The sequence below is a fragment of the Jaculus jaculus genome, chromosome 1, assembly GCF_020740685.1.
Source record: "Jaculus jaculus isolate mJacJac1 chromosome 1, mJacJac1.mat.Y.cur, whole genome shotgun sequence".
NCBI classification, from domain to species: domain Eukaryota; kingdom Metazoa; phylum Chordata; class Mammalia; order Rodentia; family Dipodidae; genus Jaculus; species Jaculus jaculus.
Window position 1 is genome coordinate 35,982,998 of NC_059102.1, and position 25,726 is coordinate 36,008,723.

At 43.5% G+C, this 25,726-nt stretch overlaps 1 protein-coding gene across 2 annotated transcripts in view; it reads right to left on the reverse strand.

Moving 5' to 3' along the window:
• Positions 1 to 110: 110 nt before the first annotated feature.
• Abcc2 (ATP binding cassette subfamily C member 2) overlaps positions 111 to 25,726 on the reverse strand; it is an 84,233-nt gene continuing 58,617 nt past the window's right edge. For both annotated transcript variants that reach the window (XM_045156078.1, XM_012951524.2), the window contains exons 18-32: positions 25,299 to 25,466; positions 23,715 to 23,895; positions 18,974 to 19,097; positions 18,584 to 18,722; positions 17,720 to 17,939; positions 17,411 to 17,565; positions 15,032 to 15,187; positions 13,185 to 13,384; positions 10,145 to 10,271; positions 8,235 to 8,336; positions 7,538 to 7,681; positions 6,228 to 6,386; positions 4,268 to 4,434; positions 1,548 to 1,742; positions 111 to 727 (exon numbers count right to left, since the gene is read on the reverse strand). In XM_045156078.1, coding sequence (XP_045012013.1) covers positions 598 to 727; positions 1,548 to 1,742; positions 4,268 to 4,434; positions 6,228 to 6,386; positions 7,538 to 7,681; positions 8,235 to 8,336; positions 10,145 to 10,271; positions 13,185 to 13,384; positions 15,032 to 15,187; positions 17,411 to 17,565; positions 17,720 to 17,939; positions 18,584 to 18,722; positions 18,974 to 19,097; positions 23,715 to 23,895; positions 25,299 to 25,466 — 2,367 coding nt within the window. In that variant the 3' untranslated portion in view covers positions 111 to 597. The remainder of the gene's footprint in view (positions 728 to 1,547; positions 1,743 to 4,267; positions 4,435 to 6,227; positions 6,387 to 7,537; positions 7,682 to 8,234; positions 8,337 to 10,144; positions 10,272 to 13,184; positions 13,385 to 15,031; positions 15,188 to 17,410; positions 17,566 to 17,719; positions 17,940 to 18,583; positions 18,723 to 18,973; positions 19,098 to 23,714; positions 23,896 to 25,298; positions 25,467 to 25,726) is intronic.

The following is a 25,726-nucleotide window of genomic DNA, read 5'->3' on the forward strand; positions in this document are numbered from 1 at the left end:
TACATTTTAGAGAAACTTACACGTGTGCTCCAGGAGATGTGAGCCAGAATGTTCATAGTAGTAGTGTTCATAATAGGAAAGAAAAACTTGAAATAGTTCACCAACAATGATTAAGTGGATAAATTGTAATATATTTATACAACAGCATCTATAGAAGAATGGTGAAATGAATGGACCTCACTATTTGTTTCAACATGGATGGAGCTCAAATATATTATCAAACAAAAGAATGGAGTCATAAAAGGACAGATACAAGGTGATTACATAAGATAAAATGACATATATTGTTTAAATATACAAAGGTAGCAAACCTAAAATGACAAAGGAATAATTATGAAATTCAGGAAAATGGTTATATCTGAGACAGGTAGTTGGCAAGGATGGGGCAACTGAGAAAAGGACCCAGTAATATGCATTTTCTTAGTGAATTTATGAGGATTTTAAAAAATGATCCTCAGAGTTTGAAGCCAGCTTGAGTACCCTAGTGAGACCCATCTCAAAAAGAAAAAGTGTATTTTAAGCCCAGCTTCTCACCTATAACATAGTCACACACACAAATGTAAATACGGAACGTCCTCTTCCCCGTGGGACTTGCTGCTACAGAGCTGTGTTGTTCACATTCTCAATGCCAGCTTCTTTGGCCATGGAATAGAAGAGGCCAGATTTGGCCAGCAGTTCTTCAGGACTGCCATACTCTACGATCCTGCCGTTGTCTAGGACCATTATCCTGCAGCAAAGAGGAAAGAAAAGCCTTAGGAAGTGGCATATAAAATCTTGGCATTTATAAGAGTCACCAGGACTCAGTTGTAGCATCGTCATTCCAGGCTGCAAAGCCATGAAAATGAGTGACCCACGGCCGTGTGCATCAGCGCAGATGACCTGCATGCGTAGACCCGAAGGGAGGAGGGAAGGCGTAGTGCAATGTGGAAGTTACACATCGCTCTGGGCGGCTTGGTTTAAAGGGGAGCCTTCCTCCTCAAACAGTTCTCTCAGGTCGCTGACCTCCACGGTGTGCAGAATCTGAAGGAATGGCTGGGGCTCGTGTAGTTGGGAAAGTCGATGTCCACAGCTCCACATGTGTGGCCCGAGCTTCCATCTTCTCATACTCAGCTGCAAATGATCATTGCGTTTTACCCCTGGCCCTGTGAACTTTTTTTTTTTTTAATTTTTTTTTTTTCGTTTATTTTGAGAGCAACAGAGAGAGAAAGAGGCAGATAGAGAGAGAAAGAATGGGCGCGCCAGGGCCTCCAGCCACTGCAAACGAACTCCAGATGCGTGCACCCCCTTGTACATCTGGCTAACATGGGTCCTGGAGAATCGAGCCTTGAACCGGGGTCCTTAGGCTTCATAAGCAAGTGCTTAACCGCTAAGCCATCTCTCCAGCCCCCTGTGAACTTTTAATCACATGATACACAATCCTGGCCAACTTCCTTGAAATCTCTAGGCCTCTGTTCCATCAGTCAAATGATGGCAATAACCTTTCTGCTGTGAAGCAGTTCATAGCTGGCATCGTGACTGCTGACCCGGACGCTCAGCCCCTCACTCACTTGTCGCTGTCCATGATGGTGTGCAGCCTGTGGGCGATGGTGATGACCGTGCTCTGGGAGAACTCATTTCGGATGGTCGTCTGGATGAGGTGATCTGTCTCCAGGTCCACCGCGGCAGTGGCCTCATCCAGGATCAGGATCTTGGACTTCCGAAGCACCGCCCTGCCCAGGCATAGGAGCTGCCTCTGCCCTATGCTGCAGCCAAGAGGACAAATAGGCCGTGCATTAGGGGCCCAGAGGACTCAGGACAGCCCTGGGGCTGAGGCCCGTTCAGGTTGCAGATCACACTTTCAAAACTCCTATCCCCAAAGCACTAGCTCAGCCTTCATAATCATATGGGCAATATTTATCAACGTTCACCATGGGTACTTAATGAAAAGTTCATGTTTCTGGTCTCACTCTGCTCGGTCAAAATGGAGAGCAACTAAAAATACCCCCCCCTTTTTGTTTTTAGAAATGTGCACTTTTAATAAGCACCTCAGGCAATCTTCATGTTTAAACAAGTTTGAAAATCAACACGCCAGCCAGGGATGGTACTTTGCATCTGGCCACAGTAAAAGCCACAATTCCAAATAACATGAACACTGCCAAGTTTATTGCAGCAGTATTTGACCTAATGGCATTAATATTGGGTGGCACTGCGCTGGGGTGCCCCTGTGGCAGTTCTTTCTGGCTTTAGCAAATCCACTCATTATTTGAATGTGTAATTCTAGTCTCAAGCCTAATTATTTGTTCAAAGCTTTCTGACTTGATTAGAGACAAAGCTATCTAATGCCCATGATGTCTTGGTGTGAAATGCAATGTATATGGAATTCAAATGTACTTGTAAAATGCAAATAGCTTTAATTTGGTAAAAGCCTATAATGAAGCTGGACCTCTTACTTACATGAAGAAGCTTTGGGAAATGATGTAGAGGGAATATTTGGGAATTTGCTCATGACTCTTCCCTGCTGTGGTCATTAGGGACCATCTAAACAGAGGGTGGCTAGACTAAGTTCTATAACTCTCTTTAAGAGCATTTCTGCAGGAGATGAGAAGTCACCCAAAATGAACTCCCAGTATCTGTTTATAATGTAACTTCAGACATGCTGCAGAACTATGCACTTGGCTGTACCAAACTCCTGCCTGGGTCAAGTGGACTTTATAGTGACGAGCTATGCCAAGGTGCCATGTCAGCTTTCAGCCACTCTCTCCGTGCTCATTTACTGATCAGTTACCACAGATATTTAAGCTGTTTTTCTTTATATGTCTGTATCTATCTATTGATTGATCAACTGACAGATAGATACATATATATAGTTTTTCAATCCCTTAAAGTAGGTCTAAAAGGCAGGTTTGAAATCAAGGCAGTGATAATACCAGTTAAGTGTCTCCTAGCATGATCCAGAGAAGGATAATGTGGTTTTTAATCCTGTAAACTAAGAAGTGACACCTGTCATCATGCCCCACACGTTCCCTCTGCAATAGCAGCAGCACTGGCCTTTACTCCAGCAGGTCATCCCCTCCATTATATGGCTCATCCTTGGAAGTTAGGGTCTGTGTGTGTTGTTTGCCCCTGGATCTCCAGTGTCTGGCACATAACAGGTGTTAATACATACTTGTTGACTGAATGCGTGAATGGTCTTTTACATCAGGCTAAAGACCTCTTTGAGTTCTGCTAGTTCCTAAGTCTGGTGCTGAGGGAAAGCAAGTCTGATGGCGCTCATACAACAGCCCCCCACCTCATCCCAGGTGAAGTCACCAGGGTCCTGGATTCAGCTGCACTGAGGGGCAGCGTGATTCCCCAGTCTAGGTAGGAACCTGTGCTCTAGACAGTGTTCCTTAAGCTGCAGCATGCACACAAACCTGGACTCTTATTACAATGGAGAGTCAGATGAGCAGAACTAGAGCCCGAGACTCTGGGTTCATCCAAAGCTCCCGAGTGAAGTGAGAGTGGCCAGCCCGCAGTTTCCCCCCGGCGCTGCCCTCCCACCCTGAGTTCTGACTGCTATCGCCTGCTCACTGCCTGATGACTCAGGGCCCTCGGGCAGGAGTGGGAGCTATGTGCCAGCAGCAGGCACTGAGGGCAGAACTTCAGTATGTGGAAGGAAAACCCAAACTGTTACTGTGAAAAATGTTAGGATAACAAGTCAAGGGCATATAGCGAAGGTCAGAAGTAAAGTGTCAGGCCATAAAAATGATTTTGAAAAGGTCAGAACTATCAAAGCAGACAGAGTCTTTGTGTCGAGTTAAGCTGCTTTTACAACGCCCAAGCACTTTGCAGACAGCCATTATCCTCTTCATGCCCTCTAGATTTAGGTTCTCAAACTAGGACGCACCTCCCCGCTTATGAGGGTCTTCACGTCCCCATGCCCAGTCTAGGCCTCATGCCATAGGAATCGGCTGACCCAGGCATTAGGATTACCGCTGTGCACAGCTAAGGTGGGGATCTCCATTTTCTATGATTCTCCACAACAGTGGCATTTGTAAGCTCACATGGCTGCAATGGCACATGAAGGGCACGCTTACTAGCAACGTTTTTCAAGTTTCCAAGCACTTCTGTGCTGTTTTACCATATGCTCTACCCAGTGGGCTCATTTCATACATCAGGCAGTAGATTTGTATAGTGGGTCTTCCACGGTGCCAGACGTCAGCCAGTGCAAAGTGCGCGAGGAGCAGCCCCTCCGCCTCGTATCACTGCCGGCGGTGAGTGGGTGGGGAAGTAGGTTATGAGACGTTACCTCAGGTTATCGCCACCCTCTGCCACTTCATAGGACAAGCCATGTTGTAGGCCCGCCACAAAGGATTTGAGGTGAGCCAATTCCAGGGCATTCCAGAGCTCTTCATCAGAGTAGTTGTTGAAAGGGTCTAAATTCATCCTCAGGCTTCCAGAGAACAGGATGGGGTCCTGAAAATCAAGGGATGAGGGAGCTGTTGGGGTAATGTCAGCACAGGACCCAGCCATTCTTGTAGCCAGGAGAAAGTGGGCAGGGGTGGCCTGAGATAGACTCCTTAGGCAGGAAGCTGCTTGTGCTTGAGTTTCTACAAGCCCCCGGTGCCCAGGAGTGGCTGCCAGCTCAAGGCTGAGCACGGGATGGGCAGAAGCCCTTGGCTTGTTGCTGCTTTTGTTTCACTCTGAGATTCACCATGCGCTGTTGTGTTTTCCACAGCATTATTTAGAAGATGAGAGGAATATCCCTTCTCCCCAACAAAAACTCCTGGCATGTAAGGTAGAGAGATGGGCAGAGAGTAGACTCTGAGAACAATCCCTACCTCCGCCCTCGCTCCCCCCCCAAACCTCACCATGGTGAGGTGAGAAGGAATAGGTCTATACTTCTTGAGAGAGGAGCAGCCTCTATGGCAATCCTTGTTTGGTAGCATCCAGAGAGCTAACCAAAGGCAGATCTTTCTTGCTGATACACTAAGCATTCAGCTTGCTGGTAGAAACCTGCAGCAAATTCCCTCCTCTATCTTTTAACCATATAAAATGGGGGATATAAAGCTTAATGGCTTCAAGCTTCAGCAGCAAAACTGCTAATGCTAATTGCAAAGGTCTTGCAAACCACACTGGGTGCAGAAATGCTAAATAATCCTCTGTTCCTGCTGGTGTGTCGCTGCCCCCTAGTGGTCAAGTGATGCTAGCAGTCACATGTTTAAAAAATTCCAGGAAAAATGAGTCACAGGGAATTAGCTCTGGAATTATGGTGGGATGATTAATACTGATTGTCACCTTGGCAAGCTCCAGAAATACCTACGCGACAAACCCTGAGCATGTTTTGAGTGAGTTCTAGACTGGGTTAATTGACATGGGAAGACCATCCTAAATGTGGATGGCATCGTCAGTGGGCTGGAGTCCTGCACTGAATAAAAAGGAAAAATAAGCCTAGCCTGGTGGTCCATGCCTTTAATCTTAGCACTCGTAAGGCAGTGGTAGGAGGATAGTTATGAGTTCAAGGCCTGCCTGAGACTACACAGTGAATTCCATGTTGCCCTGAGTGAGACATTACTTTAAAAAAAAAAAAAAAGAAAAGAAAAGAAAAAAACAAGACAAGACTGTGGATGCAATGGGATCAGCTGCCTTGCACTCAGGTCACCATATCTTTCCCTGCCATGCTCAGCTACATCCCGTAAACTACAAGCCAAAAATCTTTCATGGGTGTTAGGGAGATGGCTTGCTTGAAAAGATGCCTTTATTTCTTTTTTCTTTTTCTTAGTTTTTCGAGGTAGGGTCTCAGTCTAGTCCAGGCTGACCTGGAATTCACTATGTAGTCTCAGGGTGGCCTCGAACTCACAGTGATCCTCCTACCTCTGCCTCCCGAGTGCTTAGGAAGGCATGTGCCACCATGCTCAGAATAAAAGGTGCTTATTTGAAAGCCTGCTAGTCCAGGGTTCAATTCTCCAGCCAACCACACAAAGCCAGATCGGCATTTATTTCTAGGGATAAGAGACCATGGTGAGCATGCATGGGCACATGCGTGCCACACACACACACACACACACACACACACACACACAAATAAACAAATCCTTTCTCCCATAAGTTGCTTATTGTCAGGTGCTGGTCATAGATAGCAACATGAAAAGTACTGAATACACCTGGGTAGATTGCAGAAATGACATGGCTAACTGAATGTATAGCAGTATCTTTCCAGCAGAACAAGCTTCCCAATTGTGTGCACCAAAGCAAGTTCTAGAACTCACCTGGGGGATGATAGTTAGTTTCCCTCGTAGATCGTGCAGCCCAATGGAAGCAATATCTATTCCATCAATGATGATCTGACCACCCGTAGCCTCTAAGATTCTGAAGAGGCAGTTTGTGAGGGATGACTTCCCAGCTCCAGTCCTCCCCACCACACCAACCTGGGAATATAGTTCATCGTATATTAGTTCAACACGGAATTCTTGGGGAAAAATATTTAGTCTGAACAGTCACAACTTTAGGTATAAAAGGTAGTGGTTAGCCACTTTGTCACTAAGATATTAAGTGGCTTTTACTTTGGGTGAGAGAAAAAAAGTTCCCCAGATGTCAGAAAAAGATGACTTGCCCATGCTACCTTATCAACTGTTGCTTGCTGAGAACCATGGTGATTGCTAGAAATGGACAGACCTTCTTAGCTGCTGTTGTTGTTATAATTACTATTGAAAGTCGTCACTTATTTTTACAAGTCCGGGGCTGGGGAGATGGCTCAGTGGGTAAGAGCACTCGCTGAGCAGGCGTGAGGGCCTGAGTTTGTTCCCAAGCACAGTGGCTATGCATGCCTGCAGCCCTGGTACCATGGAGGGCACACCGGAAGATCACTGAGACCTGCTGGTCAGCCAGGTGGACGGAAAACCAGCAGCTCCACGTTCAGTGAGAGACTCCATCTCAAGGAAACAAAGCAGAGCAGCTAGAGAGGAAGGCACCCTATGTCCTCCTCTGTTTCTGCCCACATGTGCACCAGGCATGCACATCCACACACACATGCATACATCATGCACACACAACAAATAAAAGTTGCTGTTTAGAGTAGGGAGAGAGAAGTGGTCAGGCTTGCCACCCGCTGAGAAGAAAATCCCAATTTGGACCTCCTTGACCAGATCGATTGTTTATTAATTAATTTTAAAACTTATTTTTCTACATATGACTCTCAAATCCTTGAAAAGGAAGGAGGGACCTTGACTTCAAAGAGCAAGAAGAAAAGTAGGACATTTTCTCCTTAGGGACACCCCTCTACAATTCTGTTCTCAACAGTACCTGCTCCAGGCCTGACACTCCCTCATTTCCTTCCTGGGTTCCTCATCACACACTGTGTCCTTATAAGTAATGAACCCTGACCCGGTGGCAGGGAGGCGGGAGATGTCTTGTGGACATCCTGCCCTGTAATAGTGGTGCTATGTCCTTATATATCCCCAGTGCCCAGGAAGTGCCCTGACCCTCTCCCCCCACCTGAAGTCCAGCTGTCCTCCATCCTATGCCAAACTATTCTCTGAGGGCAAGGCCTCGTATCCACACATGTCTTTTCGCCACCTACCTTCTCGCTACTCTTGATGTGACAAGTGATCCCTTTCAGCACCAGGTCCAGCTCAGGCCGGTACCGCACCTGATAGTCGCTAAACTGGATCTCACCCTTGCTGGGCCAATCGGCTGGAGGTCTCTTATCCATCACCCAGGGTGCCTGGTGGGAGACAGGGTGAGGAGTATTGATCAACAGCAGCTCAACCAAACTTTTGTTATGGGATTCATGCCACAAAACAGTACAAGGCTAACAGTCTCCCATTACCTGACTGAACTTTTTCTTCCAAAAGGTTTCTAACTTTTTAAATGAGCAAAATCCTATCCTGTGAGATTGGTTATTCTAAGACCAAGCTCCTCCTAAACCACTTCTTAATCTTTTTTTTTTTTTTTTTTTTTTTTTTGAGGTAGGGTCTCACTCTAGCCCAGGTTGATCTAGAATTCACTATGGAGTCTCAGGGTGGCCTTGAACTCACAGCAATCCTCCTACCTCTGCCTCCTGAGTGCTGGGATTAAAGGTGTGTGCCACTGCGCCCCCCATTTCTTATTCTTAAACTTGAAGAAATTAAGTCCTTTGAGTTAGAGGAAAGGAAACTTACTAACAATATTATGAACGTGCACAAGATATTAAAAAATGATGAAGACATTCTTTCAAAAGAGTTGCATGAAATAAGAGTTACATGCACTTGACTCCTGAGTTTCTTTCTCTTCCTTACCTCATTTTCCACATTTATGTACTCATTTATTCGCTCAATAGCCACAATGTTGGTTTCTGCTTCTGATGTCATCCTTACTAGCCAGTTTAAGGTTTGTGTGATCTGCAGAGGGGGAAAAAAATCCAGAAGACTGAAAATCATCTCGGCTCAGAAAGTACCTCAGTTGCATGAGGTCAGCTGTGGGTGTACTCTGTTGTATTCAGCACTGTGAATGTCCACACCTTTAGTCCCAGCACTCTGGAGGCAGAGGCAGCAGGATTGCTGAGTTCAAGGCTACCCTGAGACTACAGAGTGAATCCCAGGTCAGCCTGAGCTAGAATGAGACCCTACCTCAGAAAAACAAAGTTAAAAAAAAACAAGAGTGTAAGAAAGAAAATTCTTATTTCCTCAGGGGAGAAATGAGGCTGTTGCAATGAATGGCTAGACAATAACAATTGAAGGCTCAGCTGTGCAGTGCTCACATGAAAGGCCTTTTGAGCTTTGAACAGATCAGGGTTTAAAGGGAGAGTTAGAGAGGCTGGCTCTAGGTGGACTAGGGCCAGAATTCAGGTCTTCTGCCTGTAAGCCTCATGCCCTTTGTGGAGGGAATTGTAGATAGCATTCTACAGATGGGGAAGAACATGAGAAAAGACACAGGACAGGAAAAGATCTAAAAAATATTGTTTTTTCTCCCTGATCACACTCTAGCCATCAAGGTGGGGACGTCTACATGGACCCTCGTCCTCTTTTATACCAATGAACCGTAGTTACCGCCCCGCCATTTAACAAATGTATCTAGTCACCAGTAATAATCCTTCTATGCTAATCTAAAACCCAGGGATTACTTAGATATAAAAGAATTAGGAGTCTGCACACATGCACAGAAGTTTTTGCAGAGTAAACGGTGGCTAGAGAAAGGCAACCACAGAGGACAGTATTGTGCGGACAGAGAGTAAGAACTCCATGTAGGTTGAACCACATGCATTCATTGATACTTGAATACTTAGTTCATTAGAATGGTGGCCTGTCTGTTTGCCTTGACATTCCTGGGGAATGAAGGGGCAATGACACAAAGAACCCAGTGACTATGGTGAATAACAGACCACGTGGGTGGGTGCTTTCTCATGACTACATTGAGCCTCATTGATTTTTAATGCACATAGCACTCTGTAAAGCAGGCATATGGTTAAAAGATTAGTCCAAAAAGATTCCATGAAAGATAATCAAAGGACTCATTTATTGACCATATACTATCGTGTCTGCCAGTGTCTTAGGTACCAGGAAGTAATAATGCCAGCATTTATCCCCTGATCATGCTGAGGAAGCTGCAGTGAGATTCATTATATAGTTTTGTCCAACTCTATTACATGTAACATCAAATATTCTGTGATAGAACAAAAACAAACTTTGGAGGACTTTTTTGTCCAAAGAATTCTTGTGATGTCTGCTATATTCTGGAAAAGAAATTTATTATTTATTTTGGCTAGAATAAACAAGAAGATAAAGGGATAAGAAATTATTAAGGGGACATATAAAATTGCCTTCTTAATTTTTTTTTTTTTTTTGAGGTAGGGTCTCACTCTAGCCCAGGCTGATCTGGAATTCACTATGTAGTCTCAGGGTGTCCTTGAACTCATGGCCATCCTCCTACCTCTGCCTCCCGAGTGCTGGGATTAAAGACATGTGCTACTACTCCTGGCTTTGCCTTCTTAATTCTTAAGGACTATGCCCTTTTTGTCCTAGTGGCACTGGGCTTACTTAAGCAGGATGAGGGGTGGGTCTGTGGGTAAAGATGGAGGCAGAGTTTGAACCCGCTATCCCCTAGCCTCTGGACCAGAAAGTGACAAAAGACATGGGCTCCACAGTATGATCCAGACTCAGTTTAAGAAGAAGTACATTCATTTCATCAAGCCCCCAATCTTGAGACTCACATTGAGGGCATTGGACAGAACAAAGCCCACAGTGTCCCCACGTAGGGTATTCCTATATATAACCAGAAGCAAGGCTGAACAGAAGATGATCAGGTTTCCAATGGACTCCAGGCGGATTGCAAGCCATCTGTAGGGTAATAGAATGAGAAAGGGAAATATCACTGACCTCTGCTTTTAATCAGGAACTTTAGAGCTCAGAGAACATGATCAGAGGGACTTGAGTGGGAAGACTGTGTTCTTAGGAGCTACCTCATTTCAATTTAGAAATACTTAGATTCACAAAAATTGGGAGCTGGAGAGATGGCTTAGGGGATAAAGTGCGTACTATGCAAGCATGAGACCCTGAGCCCACATAAAAGCCAGGTGTGGTCCATCTCTGTAAACCTACCACTGGGAGGCAGAGATGGGAGGATCCCTAAGGCTACTTAGCTAACTAGCCAAATTGATGAGCTGTAGGTTCAGTGAGACACCCTGTCTCAAAATATCAGGTGGAGACCAACTAAGGAAGACATTCAACATCGACCTCTGGTACACAAGCACATGTGTGTATGTGTGTATCCATACCTAGATAAACAAGCATACACACACATTCCTAAAAAAAAAAATCCATTAAATTGCTGGGCGTGGTGGCACACACCTTTAATCCCAGCACTCAGGAGGCAGAGGTAGGAGAATCGCCATGAGTTCAAGGCCACCCTGAGACTACATAGTAAATTCCAGGTCATTCTGGGTTAGAGTGAGACCCTACCTCAAAAAAAAAATGAAAATAAATAAATAAAAAGTTTTTAAGGAAACAAATAACCTAACCTTTTAAAGGTCCAGAGTTTACTGAACTAAGGAAATCCTACTGTGCAATTAATTCCCAAAGTTGCCAAATTATATGATTTTTTTATATATGACCTTGGACAACTATTAAAAATATGTTACAAATTTATATAAAAAGATATCTAGACCTTTCACTAGGAGATTCTGACTCAGGGTTTCAAGCATTTTAAGAGAATGATGCCAATGATTTCTTTTGATCATTGCAAGGACACATTGTTGCAATGAATCTATATGTATAGTTAAAAAAGAAAAGAAAAGAAAACAAGCACTAGGAAGGTACTGTGTAATTTCTGTATTTGTCCAAGTGGAGAAAAGCTAGCAGTAGATGGGAGGTAGGTGTGAACTGACCTCAAGGAGGCACCTAGGGTTTTTGTAGAGAGCTGAAGAGTAAAGGTTCATAGTTAATAAAAAATTGACTTTCCCAAATAAAATGTATTTAAATAAGTTTGCACCGAAATTCTAATGTGTGTTCAGATAAATATTATACGCACTTTAAAATGGGATCCAATAGGATTTAAAAATATGCCTTTTCCTCCTTGGAAAGTCTCGAAGAAATCAAACCTCTGGTCTCTCAGTGTTCCAAATAACCCTGAACCACCATCAGTCTGCCCTGAATATCTTCAGGTATTCTGGAAGTCACTGAAGAATTTTTCCTTCCTTAAGAGGCCTTCTTGGGCTGAGGAGATGGCTTGATGGTTAAAGGTGCTTGCTTGCAAAGACTATTGTCCTGGGGTTCAATTCCCCAGTACCCATATAAAGTTAGTTGCACAAAGTGGCACATGCATCTGGAGTTCATTTGCAGTGGCAAGAGGCCCTGGCGTGTTCATATTCTCTCTCTCTCTCTCTCTCTCTCCTTCCCACTTTTGATTTGCTCACAGATAAAATTTTTTTATTCTGATTTTTTTTCTTAAAGTGAAAGAGGAAGAGAGAGAATGGTTGCACCAGGGCCTCTAGCCACTGCAAATGAACTCTAGACACATGTGCCACCTTGTGCACCTGGCTTTATATGGGCACTGGGGAATCAGACTCTTGTCATTAGGCTTTATAGGCAAGCACCTTAACTGCTGAGCATCTCTCCAGCCCTGAAAAGAATTTTTTTTTAAAAAGAACTTCTTATAAGGATAGACCACTGCTTGCTCATCCTACTCAGGGACTTATCTCATGTGAAGTTTTTATTTATTTTTAAATTATTTATTTATTTATTTGCAGGCAGAGAGAAAGTATGAGAAACAGAATGAAAGAGAGGGTGAACAGACATGCTAGGGCAAACAAACTCCAAATGCATATGCTACTTGTTGCAGTCCAGTTCACATTGCTGGTAGAAATCACCCAACAAAGAGCAGCTTCTGGGAAAAAGAGATTTATTTTGGCTTAAAGGCTCGAGGAGAAGCTCCACGATGGCAGGGGAAAACGATGGCATGAGCAGAAGGTGGACATCACCCCCTGGCCAACATAAGGTGGACCACAGCAACAGGAGGGTGTGCCAAACACTGGCAAGGGGAAACTGGCTTTAATACCCATAAGCCGGCCCCCAACAATACACTCCCTCCAGGAGGCATTAATTCCCAAATCTCCATCAGCTGGGAACCTAGCATTCAGAACACCTAAGTTTATGAGGGACACCTGAATCAAACCACCACACCACTTTATACATCTAGCCTTATATGGGTCCTGAGGAACTGAACTCAGACCATCAAGCTTTGTAAGCAAGCACCTTTAACTGCTGAGCCATCTTTCTATCCTTGAACTTTTTATTTTTTGTTAGCAGTACTTCCAGTTAAAAATTTGCCAATCTCCTCTCTCTGATCTCTGGTCATTGATCATTCTTAAAAGAAGACCATGCATATGGAGAATATTGTATCAATTCTCAGAAAGCCAAAGTGTTCACTTTACCTAGTATGTGTATGTCACCTGGGTCATCAAATGCTCCCAACTGTATGGCTTCTCCCACAACTCTGTAAGATAGCTTATATTCTACCAATTGCAAAAACCAAGGCAGGGGATTTTCCTTAGAAATTTACATCCCTTGATAAATGCAGAGCTGGCAGAAAAAACCAGCCTGGCTCCAGAGCTCACACTTTCACCTCTCTTCTTACACGTGACAGGAGAGCATGTCCTGAGCAAGTTTTGCACACTGGCCGTGCCTGCCCTCCCACAGCATGCCAAACATGAAGAACCCCGAAGCACACATTTGAGGAAATACTAAGAGCTATACCTGTTGGAGGAAATCCAGGCAAAGATGCACTTCTGGTTGGTGTCCATCACCGTCTCACTGTGTGTTAGAAATCGCTGCTGGTGCTCAAAGGCACGGATGACAGTTAGACCTGTTACAGTCTCACTGAAGTGAGAGTAGATTGGAGACCTAGTGATGGAATCCAGTCGTCTCAGCTGGCGGGAAGTAGCCACATAAAATACCTGAATACAAAAAGCAGAGTCAGTGGGCCACACAATCATGTGGAAAATGGTATATCTTTCTTCCTTTCTGGCCATGACACATTTGTCACTTGACGGCCACAGCACACATGTGAATCAGATGGAATCCTGCAGTGTCATGTCGGGCTAGAAGGATGATGAGGGGAAGAGAACAGTGGGGAACAGAGGAAGATAAAAGCAAAGAGACTATGCTGTAGCTTTATAGGTCTTAGTTTCTAAACCCCAGGAAGACTTTTGTCAGCCGAGTCCATATTCTTCCTCCAAGTTTGCATATGTGTCCAAATGGCAGTTTCTGTACTGACTAAATAGTCACCAGCAAAATTTTGTGAAGGATGCTGGCACCCAATGGGAATGTAAAGGGAGAATGAGCAGGAAATGGCCAGAGAAATGAAGATATATATGGGTTTTCCAAGGTAGGGTCTCGCTCTAGCCCAGGATGACCTGGAATTCACTATGTAGTCTCAGGATGGCCTCAAACTCACAGTGATCCTCTTACTTCTGCCTCCTTAGTGCTGGGATTAAAGGCATGTGCCACCACACCTGGTTGAAAGGAATGTTTCTTTTAAAACATATTTTTATTTATTTCTTTGCAAGGAGAGAGGGAGAAGGAGTGTGACAGGGCCTCCAGCCACTGCGAATGAACTCCATATGCATGTGCCACTTTATGCATCTGGCTTCATGTGGGTACTGGGGAATCAAACCTGGGTCCTTTGGCTTTGTGGGCAAGTGCCTTAACTGCTAAGCCATCTCTCCAGCTCCCAGAGAAAGAAATATTGAGGCTTGGGTATAAGTTAAGAACAGAACAAGTTGAGTGACTAAAACTGTATTTTGATGATGTGAAGATAGTTCTGGAGGGATGCAAAATGATGAGGGTGTAAGAACTGAAGCTGGATAGAACTAAATACAGACAGAACCTGGGTCCTTGGGCCTTGCAGGCAAATGCCTTAACCACTAAACCATCCCTCCAGCCTGGGGCTGATATTTTCTGATGATGTGGCTGCCTGGGGACCACCTATGCTCGTGTGAAGCACTCCTTGCCCATGCTCTGTAAGTAACTCACAGGTTCCTGAAGTTGGTCTTTGGCTCAATTGTACCTTCGTCTATCAGTGGTGCTCTATGTGGGGTTAGCGGGTGTAATCTCACTCTCTCCCTCCCTCTCACTCCCCTCTTTCTGCTAGGCAAGTGCCTCATCCTTCAAAATAGTCTTGTATCAAAAAATATTATGTAAGCCGGGCACAGTGATGCATGCCTTTAATCCCAGCACTTGGGATGCAGAGGTAGGAGGATCGCCATGAGTTTGAGGCCAGCCTGAGACTACATAGTGAATTCCAGGTCAGCCTGAGCTAGAGTGAGATGCTACCTCGAAAAATCAAAAATATATATACATACATACATGCATACATACATATTATGTGTTCCACTTAAGTGTCTGGGGGACAGTTTAGGGTCAGGTGTATATCAACTTGTGAACTGTATACTAACTGATCCTGACAATTTTTAGCTTTAGACCTGAGCTCTCCCAAGTATTTAGAGATGCTGCAGAGGAACGACTAACAAGCAACACTAAGGACTAGTCTCAGTGCTTCTATAAGCAGAGAGGAGGGGAGACCTAGCTGCTCCCAAACCTACCTGAACAGACACGTAAATAATGCCAAGAGGAATGATGATGATGGTGAAGACAGGGGTGGCTATGCAGATCATGACAAGGGTGCTGACTATGGCCAGGAAGCACACAATCCAGTTGCGCAAGGTCTGAGGGAGGATATCATCCATGGTGGAAATATCCTAGAAGATGATGGGAGCAGTGGCAGACCAACGCATTCCTAAGACAGCCTGAATTTTCCTAGTTTCTGCCTGGAATCTGATCTTGTGTTCCCAGCAACTCCTTGGTTTAATCTTTTCAAACCGTCCATTTGTAATAGATTGTCCTGCTTACCTCAATAGCTCATTTTACCTCTGTAATTTATTTTCCCCAATTTTTCCAAATATATATGGCAATACTTTTTCATGTGCTTCAGTAGATCTAGCAAAAATTTTCACTCTTCTCATTCATCTTCATTAAATCATTCACAGTTATTGGAAATGAATAGTCTTCCAGGTAATTCCTCCCATAACCAAACCAATTCAGTTTACATAGGTCTTAACTTTATATATTTGTTTTGTTTGAGAGAGAGAGAGAGAGAGAGAGAGAGAGAATTGGCACACCAGGGTCTCAGCCACTGAAATCAAACTCCAGACACTTCTGCCACCTAGTGGGCATGTGTGACCTTGTGCTTGCCTCACCTTTGTGCATCTGGCTTATGTGGGATCTGGAGAGTTGAACATGAGTCCTTAGGCTTTGCAGGCAAGTGCCTTAACTGCTAAGCCATCTCTCCAGCCCGGGTCTTAACTTTATTAAGTAACTACTATAGAGTCTGGCACACAACAGGTACTCAGCATACATTTATTACCAAGCTCCAATCTACAAACCTTGTCACCTATTTTTGGTTGAAGAACCATCCTTTACTGGGAAGTTGTTTCCTCTGCCAAGCATAACAAGGGGAAAGGGAAGTGGGGTTGAATGTGACCCTCTGGCTGGCCAGTGTACCAACCCAGGAATACAGAGGTGATAGATGGGTCATATTGCCTTCATGCCATATGGAATGAGTCAGTAAAAAAGAAAATTAATGGATGGATGGATAATTTGGGACATATTCAGGAAGCCTATTTTATATCTTGGTTATTGCTCTTGCCTAACTTTCACAAAAGATCAAATCAATTCTATTACTAGTAATATATGAATACTAAGATGAATCCAAGTTATTTTTGGGATTTCCTAAATTTTGTCATGGATTGCAGTCTTCCAAGAGACTTTTTTTTTTCAAGGTAGGGTCTCACTCTAACCCAGGCTGACCTAGAATTCACTATGGTGATCCTCCTACCTCTGCCTCCTGAGAGCTGGGATTAAAGGCATGTGCCACCACACCCGGCCCAAGAGACTTCTGAGTCAGGATTGACTTCTGAGTGTAATCTATCTTTTCCAAAGTTACATCAGAATATACCATGTTGAGCTGGAGAGATGGCTTAGCAGTTAAGGTGCTTGCCTGTGAAACCTAGGGACTTGGGTTCGATTCACCAGTACCCACATAAGCCAGATACACATGGTGGCACATGTGTCTGGAGTTTGTTTGCAGTAGCTAGAGACTCTGATGTGCCCATTCTCTTTCTCTCTCCCTCTCTCTTAAATAAATAAAATAAAATATTTTAAAAAAAGAATATGCTATGCTAACTATGTCCAGGTTTGGAAGAAAGAAATTGCTTGTTTGAACAGATACTCAATCAATGTTGGGAAACAAATGTTGGTGTATATATGAGAATTCCTTCCTATTAATAATGAAAGATCCTAGGAGTTGGGAGATAGCTCATCAGTTCAAAGTGCTTGCTTACAAAGCCTTATGCCTCATACTCACATAAATCAGATGCAGCTGGGCGTGGTGGTGCACACCTTTAATCCCAGCACTCAGGAGGCTGAGGTAGGAGGGTTGTTGTGAGTTCCAGGCTAGCCTGAGACTACATAGTGAATTCCAAGTCAGCCTGGGCTAGGGCAAAACTCTACCTCAAAAACCAAACAAGCAGGGCTGGAGAGATGGCTTAGCTGTTAAGGCACTTGCCTACAAAGCCAAAGAACCCAGGTTCACTTTTCCAGGACCCATGTATGCCAGATGCACAAGGTAGCACATGCATCTGGAGTTCATCTGCAGTGGCTGAAGACCTCAGCATGCCCATTTTTTCTCTCTCTGTCTCAAATAAATAAGATAAAAAACAAAACAACAACAAAAAAGCCAGATGCACAAAGTGGCTCATGTGTCTAGAATTTGTTTGCAGCTGTAAGAAATCCCTGGGATGCCCCTATTTACTCTTTCTCTCAAACAAACAACTAAATAAATAAAGCTAAAATACTCAAAAATGAAAGGTCCTCAGTATCTGAACACATCACTGTATAGACTGTATAGCCCTTGAGATACTTACACCAGAAAATCTGTTCACAATCCGGCCCGTGGGGGTTGTGTCAAAAAAACTCATGGGTGCCCGAAGGATGTTATTCAGCAGTTGTCTGTGCAAAATTTTGGATGCATGGATAAAAGAATAGACACTCCAGAAACTTGCAATAAACACACTTATACCTGGAAATAAAACAGTACTGCCAATACTATGCATTTTAAGGAATATTTTCTGAAGCTTTATGCCCAGGACAAAACAGCAAATGCTGTCCTGAGTATAAGAAAAGTACATGGCCCAGATGGCTCCCATAACAGCTGGTACAGGCATCAGACATACCTTGTGCTAGCCCCAGAGCTCCAAAGACCCCAATTCTCATGTCCCTTTGAGAGGCTGGGTAGTTAGTGCTGTTGAAAATTTCAGAGTCACTGGTCCAAGAACTCAGCCAGAAGTTGGATCCAATGAAAGCAATAGAATTCATTATAAAGATGAAGATGATGAAGAATATCGAACACCATCCTACTGCTTGTAGATATTTCAGGTAGATGGACAGCTTCACCTGTAAAGCCCAAACAACATCAGTAGGATGTCCTATGGCTTTGGCGAGGAATTACATAGAAAACCAACTACAAGGAGAAATAAAATCCCATGTAAAAATTATCAGTAGGAAGCAAAACAAGTCTGTGGTCACCATTTCTGCACAAGGCCAGGATGTCAATGCTAAAATATGATTCAGGCTAAACAGCCATTGGGTTACATTAAAAAGCATCTAGATATAATTAAGAGAATGCATTAAAACAGGGTGGGAAAGGTCAAGTTTTACTGCAGACCTTGGAAGTCATGGTTTTATATTTCATTAGTTTAGGTTGTATATGCCTGGTCTGATATACCTGTGCTTCTTGGTTCCTATAATTGCATCTTAAAGTAGTTTTGTTATTCTACATACATCAGAGTAGAATAAAGCACAACAAAGTTTAATCACAGGAAATACGTCATCCTTCATAGAATTATGGAAAGTCCCAGTTTCTTCCATCATTTTAATAATGAATTTGAAGATTTGAAAAGGAATGGAACATGTCCCAGCTATAGATAGATATGTTTTCAAGTTTAAACTAATTTTAAAAAATTCAGATTCCAAGCCTTGTATTACCACAAATGTACATTTTGTGAGTGTGTGTGTGTGTGTGTGTGTGTGTGGCTTACCTTTCCAGTTTCCACAAATTCCTTCTTAATTAGTTTTTGTCCTTTCACTACTAAGTCTTCCTTCTCCTTCAATGCTTTCACGTCCTGAATTTTCAAGGAGTTTTTCAGGGACTTCAGATGCTTGCCACTGGACCTAGAGCTAAGGCAGAGAAGGGAAAACTTCTCTAAGCATGTATATGCTTCCCAAGGGTCTTATGAGCAGATGTTTAATCTCTCTGCTGGCATCAAAGGACATTTCAGGGCATATGGCCCTGGGAAACTGACAGAGGCCCTACACATACAAGGAAACAAGGGATGGGCATGTATGTGGGATCCATCCTCTCAGGAAAAAAGAAAGATTGAGTGGAAACCAGGAAGCAATAAGAGCTGCCAGCCGGATGCACGGTCTACCTGCGGCTCATTGTTCGACGAAGGCTGTTCTCTCTTCTCATGTTTAAGGAAGCTGCGTCCTCAGGGAGCTCCTCCATAGTGGGTACCAACCCGCAGTCATCTTCTTCCTCACTGTCATCATTGACTAAGGAGACATGTTAGAAGTCAGGGAAGGAAAACAGAGGGCTCACACACTATGAAGTAAAGGCTTCAGCAAAAGATATCAGATATGAAGAGATGTTAGAATATTTGAACCCATAAATACTAGCTATTAGTACATACTCTTACCAATAAATGCCTAAATAAAGTTAGGATGGGTTAATATCCCGCTGGAATAGAAACTGTCAAAAGAAGAAGAAAACTCCAAGAAACTGGTAAGTTCCTTTGAAGCAAGAAAACCCTTGTAGGAACTACAGGGAATAAACAGAAGAGTCATTATTCCTGGAACCGACAAAAGAGATGATTGTAAATTGAAAACACTAAGTTGAATCTTAAGTTTTTTAAATAAACTTTCATTAATTGAAAGCAATTAAAAGACATGCCCTGAAAATAAAAGTCAAAAGTATAAAATATAGCATGGGGGCTGGAGAGATTGATTAGTGGTTAAAGTGCTGTCTGCAAAGCCCAAGGACCCATGTTTGACTCTTCAGATCCCACATAAGCCAGATGCACAAAGGGAAACACAGTGCACAAGGCTGCACATGCACACAAGGTGGCGCACACGTCTGGAGTCCAATTACCGTGGCTGAGGCCCCGATGTGCCAATTCCCTCCCCCTCCCCCGAATAAAAAAAGGCCAGTCTGTTGGGCTTGGCTCAAAAAAATTTTTTTTTCTCTTAAAATATAACATAGGCATCAGTGGAAGTGGTAGAACAAGGATCTCCAGAAATTTACTCCTCTGAAAAGGCCTCAACAGTTAAAGATGCTTGCTTGCAAAGCCACTGGCCCAAGTTCAGTTCCCTCATACCCATGGAAAACCACATGCACGAAGCGGTGCCTGCATCTGGAGTTCATTAGCAGTGGCAAGAGGCTCTGGTGTACCCATATTCATTCTCTCTCTCTCTCCTGCTCTCTCTTTCTCAATAAGTAAATAGATATGTAAAAGTATTTGAAAGATAAAAAGGCAATAAGAATACTGTAGGAAAACGTCATAAAAATAAACCTTTCTAAAAAGTCTGAAATCATGCCAGGCATGGTGGCACACAACTTTTTAATCTCAGTACTCGGGAGGCAGAGGTAAGAGGATCACCTGTGAGTTCAAGGCCACCATGAGACTGCATAGTGAATTCCAGGTCAGCCTGGACTAGTGAGACCCTACCTTGAAAAAACAAGACAAAACAAAAAACTCTGAAACCAACCCAAGGTTTGAACAATTCAAGAATTATTTTTATAAATTTTTTTAATTTTTTAATTTTTTATTTATTTATTTGAGAGCGACAGACACAGAGAGAAAGACAGATAGAGGGAGAGAGAGAATGGGCGCGCCAGGGCCTCCAGCCTCTGCAAACGAACTCCAGACGCGTGCGCCCCCTTGTGCATCTGGCTAACGTGGGACCTGGGGAACCGAGCCTCGAACCAGGGTCCTTAGGCTTCACAGGCAAGCGCTTAACCGCTAAGCCATCTCTCCAGCCCAAGAATTATTTTTATAAATGGCTGAATTTTGGTAACAGCAGGACAACTGTGATGGCGCACCTTGCTCTGTTTCCATTCCTCTTCTCCTTAGCTGCTACAGCTTTGAAGACCAACAGCTGTAAAAACCACAGTGGCCATGAAAACCAGTAGCCTAGCAGCGACTTAAAGCCACGGAGTGGGTTTAGAACTACCCCCACCCCAAACCTCATCCCTGGTAACTGCCAGTATCCCAGTCACATGGCATTCTCTGAACAACCCTACTCACAGGGCTTTTTTCTTTGATCTATCTCAGAGATAGTTCACCTTAACCACTAAGCCATCTCTCCAGCCCAGTCTCAGAGCTTGTTCTAACAATTGATAGTGCCTGCTTTACATCACTGCTGCCAACAGTAATAGAGCAGTTGAGACAATTGAGAAGCTGACCCAAACCAGGAATGGCTGAGGAATGAGATGCCTATGTAGGGCTTTGATATCTGATGTGTTCCTCACAATCTAGGATGCCTTATACATGTATAGAACTGTCCATGCCCAGGGAAGAGTAGAGAAGACCCTGGTTATTCACTTTGGGCTGACCTTGAGGCTCTGTGCATGCAAGAAGCAATACCTAAGGCAGAGATGTAAATTGCTTCTGTGTTGAGGACATGCCCAACACATATATAGAACTTATGGGCAAAGGCTGAGAGACTTACCAATACCAGGCATTGAAGTAACTCTGTCTTATCAGCTGACCAGTACACCAGCTGATCAGACTTCAGTGGCCATGCATGACTAAGACCACAGACTTAACAGGATTAGTTCAGGAAAGTAAACCAACCGAAGAAACAATGACAGACAGCCACCACACATACTGTCCACTGACCACCAGAAACTCGGAGAGAGGCCTCAACTCAAGTAAATGCTTCCTTAGAACCTTAAGAAGGAAAAAGTCCTGCTGGAAACTTAGTTGTGGTCTTTTGGTTTCCAGAAGTACAATATCCACTTTGTGGTGCTTTATCATAACAGCTAATTAGGAAATGAGAACACTGAGCCAATGTCAACATAAATTACCTTGCCCTCCTCTCATTTCAGTAAGTTCCATGTCCCAGAATCAACAAAATAACAAGCTAGACTTGAAGATTATGCAACTGCTCAGAAATGTTTTCTCAATGTTTACCAGATTGTTTTGCAAAGTGTACTTGGTGTATAAAAGACAGGCCTCTTCAAAGGGGACCATTCATCCACAGGGCTTTATGACAGAGTCCAGGAACTCAGATTTAGGAAAATTAGAATAACTATTTATAATTAGCACACCAGGTTTGTCTTGAGACCTTTATTCCCCAAACCAAGCAAGAGACTGTCTTTTATTTTCTCGAGGTCATACTGGGAGCATGGAAACACTGATGGAAATTTCTAACTCTGCCCTTTGTGTTGCTTCCTAATCCCCTGCCCTGGCCCCTGCCACCCTCATTGCCTTGGTCTTTGCTTCAGTCCTGTCCATCAAGCTTGTGATTCTTGGGTTAGGGATTCCCCCCCACACACCCTGTGCTTCTTCAAGCAGGTTTAAGATAATCATATATCTTGATTTCACAGACAAAATATGCTTCCACTTGTAGCTATTCTCTCATCTTAGTGATTTCTGGAATGTCCTTCCAGCTCTCATTTCTCAGTCCTGAATTCTTGCTGATGACCACCATCTGAAGCTATGCCTAGCACTACTGTTGGCAGGTCCTTGAGAAGAGTCACAGTAAACATGGCTCTACTGCTGATGGGACAACCACTGAACCCAATCAAGCGATGTTTAGAGGCTGTTTCTAGAGTATCTTGTGAGACTATACAATCGCTATGGTATTTTTTTCTGGTTCAAACGCCCAGTCATTTTTTTTGTGCATTAATCAGGATTATTTTAATAAAGCTTGCCAAAAATTTGTCAGTCTTCCAGCTGACAGAAAGCTAGAAGAAGCCATTCTGCATGCAGTTCAATGAGAGAGACAGAAATCACCAGTTAAGATACTCAACAGTGGACACTACAAACCTTATATTTGGCCAGCCAGGCCAAACGAGCCAATGGGTGCAATAGTGGCACATCTGTCATGGTGGAAACCAGCTGCCCTCTAATTGGACTGGAGGCCCACTCCATGGGAGAGAATATATCCCTGATACTGAAAACTTAAGACAGGGGTAGTCATGAGCCCTTGGGGTGTAATGTCTGCTGATGTCTGGCTAAATGTATATGCTATGCTCATCAAACTTCCCAGTACGCACTTCTCTTAATGTTCATGCCCATATATTAATGCTACTCTCACTTTTGGTAGAGAACATTCTCTTTTCAGATGGCAGTGACTTTGGGATGACTCAGAAGGCATCATGGTGCTGGAAGTGACAGGAGTGCTCAGTACTGCAATATCTCTATCACACCTTCCAAGGCTCAAGGTCTATTGCGGAAGAGGTGGCAGAAAGAATATAAGAGCCAAAGGAAGGGTAGAACTCCTTACAACATGCTCTCCTCAGACACAAAATGGCCTGGATGTCCATGACCTCACAGTGCCTGACACTACCAACACAAGAACATCATACTAGGAGGAAAAGATCATAACATCAAAATAAAAGAGAGACTGATTGAGAGGGGGAGGGGATATGGTGGAGAGTGGAGTTTCAAAGGGGAAAGTGGGGGGGAGGGAAGACATTACCATAGGATATTGTTTACAATCACAGAAGTTGTTAATTAAAAAAAAAATTTTAAATTGTCAGTCTATACAGCTGCCCAGGATTTAATAGATTTGAGAAAGCTGGGGTGGAATATGTGACTTAAACCATTAGAAACATAGCACCCCTAGAAGAGGGCCCTTTGCTCCACTGGTGTTTTTTGTTTTGTTTTGTTTTTTTTTCCTGTCAGTGAAAGGTTACCCACTCAAACCTTCAGTTGTATACTCCAAAGCATCACCTTTGATTACATGTCAGAGGTAGGTAGAACAAGCCACCAGTTTGGCCCAGACACAGAGTTTTAATTTCTGTGTTTCTTTATAGAGACACAAAACACAGAATAATGGAGTTTGAACTTCTCCTAGGATACTAAAGAGTTCAAGATGTAGATACTGGCTTACCTTTCCCACTCAGTCCCCACATTCTATGTTGTTCCTGCCCTCCTTACATACCTGTGGCCTCCCCTTCAGGACCTGAATGATTCAGGAATGTCTTCATATTCTTAGCAAACACTCCTTTCTTGGCCAGCAGATCATGATAGGATCCTTTCTCCAAGATGGTGCCATTTCCCAGAACTACAATCTCATCCACTTGGGGGAGAAAGTGAATGCTATGTGTGACCAAGATGCGAGTCTGTGAAAATAACAGGAAGCTGTTCTGATTATCCCATGCCCATGATCTTGCCTGGATTGTCTTTAAGAAAGAATACAAAGATGTCAATTCACAGTGGCATTTTGTTTCAAAATGCGACCCTGACCACTTGGCCTATTCTATTTCCCTTTTATTTCCCACCACCTCAACGTAAAACCTGACCCAACCCTATAGTCATGGATCTACTCACAGTTGTTTTTTTCCTTATCATAACAGTGAGATTTCTCCTACACACACTGTCCTCCATGGACATCTGAAGCTTGAACTAAGCACTAGAGGAAGACTCTGGCTTATGGCCCCTTTGAACTTACCAGCTTTTCATTTACCAGCTGATCAGCTGTACAAAAAAGAAGTGTCCAGACCTTTCAGCGTGTTTGACACACTGTGGGACAAGACTGTTTTTAATCCAGGCCCTTCCTAGTGTTACAGGCCTGATACCCCCTATATCCTTGTCTATTGGCCACTGAGGCAGAGACTCAACTCAGAGAGACAAACACATGGCTCAACAATGAAGTTGAATTAAAAGACACAGGATTGTGATGGGATTTTGGAGAGATGACCCAAGCCCATTGATTTTTCTGTTTATTTCACAGCCCAACAATCTAGATCCTTCTTATCCGGAATATATAGGAGATATTTAGTCCTTATGTCTCCACTTAGAGTCATCCCTTCTTTTTCCTTTCCCCTGTACCTTGGTAAGACATAGGTATTCTTCCAATGTTTCAACTGTCATTTACACACACTACTGTTAAAATATCTCTAGCACTATAACACTATTTTTTTTTCTGTATGCATTCCCATTTGATTGTGAGCTACAATAACAAGGACCAAACCTTTCTAACTATTCATGTCATAGTTTTGCACCACACTTGGCAAAGGTGGATTTCAGTTCATGAATGGATGAAATCAAGAAGGCCTTAATGCTGGAAGGCAGGACTAATAAGATGAGGGACTGTGAATTCCTGCTAATCCATTGACCCAGGGTAGAGGCAAAGGGCCTCAGTGGAATAGCAACCCATGTCTCATCCAGGCTGCCATCTTCTGGCTAGCAGCAGTCAAAAAAAAAAATCTTGAAGCAAACAGGCCAAACATAGTTAGAACCTCCCTGTTCCCTGCTAAGGAAGATGCTGTTATCCACAGAGGAACAAAGACATTATATTATATATAATCTCCTTTATCACAACCAGTCATCCTAAGAGGTATCATGACAGAGCCACAAAATAAACCTCAAATTAACGAGTTTCAAGTATAAGGCATGACCTCATGATGGAAGCCTTCATGGGACAGAAAATCTGCTTCAGAGCAATAACTGTTCTGGGAGATGTGTGTGATCCCCAAGCCCTGTGCCCCCCCACCCCATCTTCATCACTTGGAGTAATTCTCACCTTGCCATTCAACATGCCACTGGGGCCAAAGACCTTATTGAAAATGTGTTTTCCTACATGAGCATCCACAGCTGACAGGGGGTCATCTAGAATGTAGATGTCTGAATTTTGATAGGTAGCTCTGGCCAAGCTGACTCGCTGCTTCTGACCACCACTGAGATTTATGCCCTGGAAAAGAAAATAAGTTCTGTTAAGCAATACTTATAGCATCTCTACACAATGGATTTAATATAATTATTAAAATTTATCTTTACAAGGGGCTGGAGAGATGGCTTAGTGGTTAAGGTGTTTACAACCTTCAAAGCCCAAGGACCCAGGTTGAATTCTCCAGGTTCCATATACATCAGATGCACATGGTGGTATAAGAATCTGGAGTTTGTTTGCAGTGGCTAGAGGCCCATTCTCCCTCCCACCTCTAATAAATAATT